The sequence below is a fragment of the Lynx canadensis genome, chromosome A1, assembly GCF_007474595.2.
Source record: "Lynx canadensis isolate LIC74 chromosome A1, mLynCan4.pri.v2, whole genome shotgun sequence".
Taxonomy (NCBI): Eukaryota; Metazoa; Chordata; class Mammalia; order Carnivora; family Felidae; genus Lynx; species Lynx canadensis.
In genome coordinates, this window is record NC_044303.2 from 193,062,355 (window position 1) to 193,068,748 (window position 6,394).

General features: G+C 41.3%; 1 protein-coding gene across 1 annotated transcript in view; it reads left to right on the top strand.

The window, feature by feature from the left end:
• The window catches only part of GEMIN5 (gem nuclear organelle associated protein 5), a 42,809-nt gene that overhangs the window by 32,665 nt on the left and 3,750 nt on the right, over positions 1–6,394 (top strand). The window contains exons 24-27 of the mRNA XM_030328637.2: positions 1,388–1,636; positions 3,156–3,318; positions 4,094–4,598; positions 6,101–6,197. Coding sequence (XP_030184497.1) covers positions 1,388–1,636; positions 3,156–3,318; positions 4,094–4,598; positions 6,101–6,197 — 1,014 coding nt within the window. The remainder of the gene's footprint in view (positions 1–1,387; positions 1,637–3,155; positions 3,319–4,093; positions 4,599–6,100; positions 6,198–6,394) is intronic.

Below are 6,394 nucleotides of genomic sequence, written 5' to 3' on the forward strand. Positions count from 1 at the left end.
GTGTCCAGCAAGCCCTGGCCATACTATCCCATGGAAGTACCATGGCTTGTCCACTGCCATATTCAGAGTAAGAGATAATGTAGTCATTCATATTATTCTCCTTCCTTATCAATTTGTGTACAACATACATGAGTCGATTTTAGTCAGCATAGCCCTGAGCTAGCAGTCTGGTGTTTCTTTATTGGTGTCATCAGGTCTTCTTTGAAGAGGGAGAGGAAGGGGAGGATTTCCAACAGAAATCAAGGTGCTCCGCCATAGCATCACTCTTTAACTATAAGCCATAACGAAGTGTGGCGAAATCAACATTTTGTTAAATGTCTGTTTATCCCTTTCTGGTTAACTATGAGTAACTCACCACTGTTTTATTTGACGCATCAAACTGAGATTACTTTAAAAGCATCAGCACTCTCATTTTCTAAAACACATAAACATTTTAGACAGCTTTACTGCTCAGATACTAACATGAACTTTGTAAGCTCCCCTCTCCCTAATAGAGTAACTGGACCTAAAGACAGTTCCTACCTAAATATTGAAACCCAAGAAAAATAGTAGCTTTCTAGGAAAGCTACTTCCTAGCAAAAGTAATATGCCCTCAAAGACAGTGTCACTTGGTGTATTACTTATAAAATGACCAAATCTAAAGAGATTTTAATTTATCCATAGCAAAAAAAAAATTCCAGAATGGTTATTTAAGCATTTCTTTTTTCTCTTAAAAAGCATCCTTATGAAAGCAAGAAAACCTTTACGTTTATGCAGAATGCTGTTCTGGTCATTGTCAGGCTATTTGGGCTAATATTTTGCCAAGCCGAACTGAGAAAATACTGTTACAAGGGTATACGTGAACCTCATGGCAACTGAAGGTCTTAGCAAAAAGAAAGATACTTGCTGACTCCTCTGAAGCCTGCTGGGACATGGCACCCGATACCTGCCGCAGCTGTCATATCTGCACAGCTTATCTGCTCTAGCACCTTCTGCCCATTGCACTTTGCTTCTGTATCCCTTAATGTAAAGTTTGGACAGGGGGAAAGAACTGGATGAGCCCAGGCTGTCTTTTCTCAAACTGGGTCATAAGTCTTAGGTGACTGTCCTGTATGTGGTCTACACTGCAGTGGACAGGGCTGTAGTTGGGATTCTGTGTCGTAAAACTATTTGCTTGGGCTCCAGGCTACCTCCAGGATTCCTGCAAAGGCATCTGGAAAAATGTCTATTAGATCACCTCTTTACCCCCCGCCCCCTCACTCAATGACTCACACTGGCCAGAGGCAGCCCCCTAAAGGGTCTGGTTGCTGCAGATGCGATGGGGAACACAGAGAAACTGAGAAGAGCTGTTGAGATAATCAGACACTTCCATTGCCTAACAGTTCCTGTCCTTGTTGTTGGGTTTCAGGGGCAGAGACTGGTGTTTTGCCTTCTTGAGCTCCTGTCCAAGCGCCTGGAGGAAAGGCAGCTTTCGGAGGGCAAAAGTTCTTTCTACAATGTGTGGGCTGCAGGCACTGAAGGGCCCTTCGTGGAGAGGGTGACTGCAATATGGAAGAGCACCTTCAGCCTGGAGACCCCAGAGCAGTACCAGGCAGCATTACAGCAGCTGCAAACTATCAAGTACCCATCTGCTACAAATAACACTCCCTCCAAACAGGTACCCTGTCTGCACTCTGCAGTAAGCTTTCCTTAATCCACATCTAGTATAATAAGGAAACCAATTGAATGCCAATTTGCATTTCAGAAAAGACTAAGGCAGGCACAGGCAACCTGGAAAGATCCCTTCAAGACTAATTAAGGCCCTTTAGCTTTGAAGTTAGTCTTAGATCAGTATTCTCTTTAAAAAAAAAAAAAGCCTAAACCTACACAAAAACACAGAGAAAAATATAGTACTCATCAACCAGGAATTACCAGAGTTCACGTGATTTGTCATTTTGCTTCATAGAGTTTTTTTGGTTTTGTTTTGCATATATTCTTCTAGTTTTTAGTAAAAGAAATAAAGTAAGTTTGAAGTCCCTGGTGTCCCGGACCTTCCTTTGGTCCCATTCTCCTTTCCTAGCTTACCAAAGTCAGCCCCTAGGTCACTCATAGTATTATTTTTTGCCTCACTTCAGTGACCAGTTTGTAAAATCTATCTGTATTGATGCAGAGAGATAAAGTTGATTCATTATAGCAGCTATACCCATCCTATAAATGTATGTCAATTTATCTGCTTTTTCTTTTGAAAATGGGGGAAGGCTCATTTATTTTTGAGGAATGAGACTTCCTCAAATGATAATATAGCACCTTGGGAAACAGTTTGGCAGTTTCCTATTAAGTTAAATATAGACGTGCCCAGTGACCCAGCAATCCCACTGCCCAGATATTTCACTAAAAGAAATACAGCCTTGTACACAGCTGTTCGTTGCAGCTTAGCGGACAGCCGCCAAAAGCTAGAACAACCAGACATCCATCAGCTGCTGAATGGATGTGCAAACTAGCCTATCCAGACAGTGGAATACTATACGTGCAGCAATACAAAGGAACAAGCTAGTGATGTACAAATCATACTGGTAAATCTGGAAAGCATTATGGTAAGTGAAAGAACCAAGACACAAAAGACTACACGCTGTGGTTCCATTTATCTGAATTCTAGAAAAGACAAAATTTATAGTGACAAAAACCAGGTGAGGGGTTGCAGGGGGTGGGGAGAGAGGAATGCCTGCAAAGGGGCACATGGGAATATTCTGCCGTGACGAAAATGTTCTGTCTTGATCGTGGTGGTGATTGTAGCATGTGTATCTATAGAGATACATGTATTTATCAAAATTCATCAAATGGCTCACTTAAAACTGATAAATTTTCTTGTACAATTTTCTTAATTGTACTCCAGGTTGGTTGGTTTAATTACAGCTTTTAGTTCTGAAACTCACTTTTTGTTTTAATTAAATGTAAACGTCACAGCATTTTTTTTTTAGCATGAACAGACTTTAACACCAGACAAGGTATGTTGCTGTGCAACTAGATATGGAAGTTTCTCAGATAGGGAAGCAAAAATGGGTGATGGAGACAGGAGGACCTTTCTTAAACTTGCACTGTGTCCTTCCTTCCAAGTGCAGTCAATAGGAATATTTCTGTATCATCCCAGTGCTTGCTGTGCAAGAATGTTTAACTGAAACTCTGGCTCTTCCCTCCAGCTTCTGCTTCATATTTGCCATGATCTGACGTTGGCAGTGCTAAGCCAGCAGGTGGCCTCCTGGGACGCGGCTGTGGAAGCCCTGCTTCGGGCTGTGGTCCGGAGCTACGACTCCGGAAACTTCACCATCATGCAGGAAGTGCACTCAGCCTTTCTTCCTGAGGGTAAATGACCCCAACCTTTGCCGGAGCATGCCTACTAATGGATGATGTAAACACCACCGATGGTGTAGCACCAGGAGTACAAACATTATTGAAAGAGACTGGCCAGTTGTGTCATTTAGCACCAAGTTTGAATTCTCTTACCCAAGCTCCTAAGAGGGGGCCAGAACGGCTAAGCTGTTTTCCTTTACCTGGCCCTACCTACCTTACCTACCTTGCTGCCTTCTACAAATTTTTCTCCATGGTTTAAGAGAAATAGCAATGTGCTCAGAAGTTAGTTAAGAATGGAGAAGCACATGGGGCGCCTGGCTGGCTCAGTTGGAAGAGCATGCAGCTCTTGATCTCAGGGTCGTGAGTTCAAGCCCCACATTGGGTGTAGAGATTACATTAAATAAATAAATAGACTTAAAAAAAAAAAAAAAGAATGGAGAAGCACAACAGAAGGGACATTCTTTGAACTGCATACTTAGTCACTAAACTAAATCACTGATTTTTCAGAGACATAGTGAGATCATACCTCAGAGCTTTCATAGGAAGATGGAATACTTTTTCTGTAATGCTTTGATTGACTCGCAGACTACAGCAACAAGAACGCTGTCCTAGGTCAGGAGATGTTTAGCTCTGATTGGCTTTAGGTGAAAAGCATGTAACCCCATGGATCACTGCTGTCCTTGTTCTTGAGCTCTGCCCCTTGGGTGATAGGAAACGTTAACGGGAAGAGGAATGTGTATCTAGCAGAAACAGAAATGCACAACCCTAAATCCTTCTCTTCTTCTAGGCTGTGACCACTTAAGAGACAAACTGGGTGAACATCAGTCCCCTACCACACCAGCTTTCAAAAGTTTGGAGGCCTTTTTTATTTATGGACGTCTGTATGAATTCTGGTGGTCTCTCTCCAAGCCTTGCCCTAAATCCAGTGTCTGGGTAAGAGCTGCTCACGGAAGGACAACTTCTGTGGAGCAAAGCCAGCAGATAGACAGTGCCAGCCCTGAAGAAACAGACCCTAATATTTCTCAGCCAAAGCCAAGCGGGCCTCCAGAATTAGACTTGAGCCTCACAGAAGAAAGTGAGCAAATGCTGATCACTTGTAAAGAGCTCTTTTCAGAAAAACATGCCAGTCTCCAAAACTCACAGAGAACCGTTGCTGAAGTACAAGAGACCTTGGCAGAAATGATCCGCCAACACCAGAAGAGTCAAGTCTGTAAATCCACAACGAATGGTCCTGATAAGAATGAATCTGAGCAGGTAGCAGAACAGCCCCTCTCTAGTCTTCAGAACCAGTGGTAAGTATAAGGTGGAATTGGAAATACCATGCTGGCTTCTCAGATAAAAATCAGTATGTGATGAGCTTGATCAGGTCACTTGCTGGCACCATCATGTAGAATGCACAGGCTTTGGAGTCTGACATGGGGTTCTAATCCGGCTCTGCTGACTAAGCTCAGGCAAGATTCTTAATGTTTCTGAGCATTTGTTCCCATATATACAACTGGGAGTACCTACTCCTACCTTGCTTGTTTGGGGAATTAAATGAAATCACAAATAGTGTTAATAATAGGATAGGGACACCTGGTGCTCAGTAGGTTCAGCGTCCAACTCTGGATTTCAGCTCAGGTCACGATCCCATTGTGGGATTGAGCCCCGGCGTTGGGCTCTGTACTGAGCATGGGACCTGCTTGGAATTCTCTCTCTGCCCTTCTCTCGCTTGCACTCTTTCTCTCTCAAATAAAAATAAAAAACTTAAAAAAAAAAAAACTCAGTAAAAAATAACAATAGGACAATAAAATCTTATCTCTAGGCGATGAATAGATTCCCCTCCCCCCAAAAAATTAACCAAGTAAAATGGAAGTGCATTATTGTATCATTAATGAAAACCACGGTTTTTCGATTATTCTATGCTATCCCAGAAAATACACAAAAAGAGTAGTGTACAAAACTGCACACTGAATTGAGAAAATCCCAAATGATCAGAATGTAACATCCTAATCACTTCCACTGAACATAGGGGCCAGGTGGATGACAGGAGCCGATACGCAATCACTGTAGAGCTCATTTGCATATATTACAGGGTCTTCTGCTATGGGCATTTGCAGTGATTAACAATTATTGATTGGTCATTATGCTGAGGGCCTTTTACCTAGATTATTTCTCCCCAGCACAGGGCGTAAATAAAACGTTGTAACTAGTACCATCAATAAACTGATAGCTATTATTACTAACTGAAAAAAAAAAAAAAACTAAAATGTTTTGAAGCCCTTATATATTTATTGCTGTAAAAATAGTCCCATTGAAATCTTGAGTTAGAGTTTTGAGTCACTTCTCCAGTAAGCTATCACACTCTAGGCAGTTACTAGGTTTTAGTAACAAGAAAAACACTAAAAATCTTTCTAACTCAGCAGCTCTTAACCTTTGGATCACAGGACTCCTTTGAGAAGATTCAGACACTCTTTCCAGAAGAATGTGCATCCATATACCAACAGTTAGGAGCCTGAGCTGTGTCTAACCATTCCCCAGAGAAATCCACGCTTTGTGCACTTAGCTGCAGATCGAATCCCCTGAAGGGCCTAACTTTTCATTAGAGCTATGTATCTAAGAAGTGGGGACTTGGCAAATGGTGAGGAATGGTATTTCACTTTGAAAACTTCGTATCACATCACATTAAGTTCCCTCCTCTTGACCTTTGTATTAAAGATGAAAGAGATAACAAAAGAATTTTATTTATAGGGTAACCGTTAAAAGTTTTGTGGGGCAAGGCACATGACTTGTAATTTTTTTTTATTGTTACCAGTAAAGAAGAAACAAATCAGCCACTTTCTCTGCCTGAATTAACCAAAAGTCTTACAGAGGCAAATGAGAGAATAGCTAAATTTCCTGAGAGTGTTAAGGTAAGATATCAGTTCATTTAATAAAACATTATTGTTTATATTATCCACTGACTGGACCAAATTCTTTAAGGTCATCTAATTTTGTGTTCCATTTATAAAATTGCTACACATTTATATATGCTTAAAAATTTAGGATCCCGTTGTCTTGGGTTAACTAAAATGTTTTGTGAGAATAGGATTATTGGCAACACAAGCAA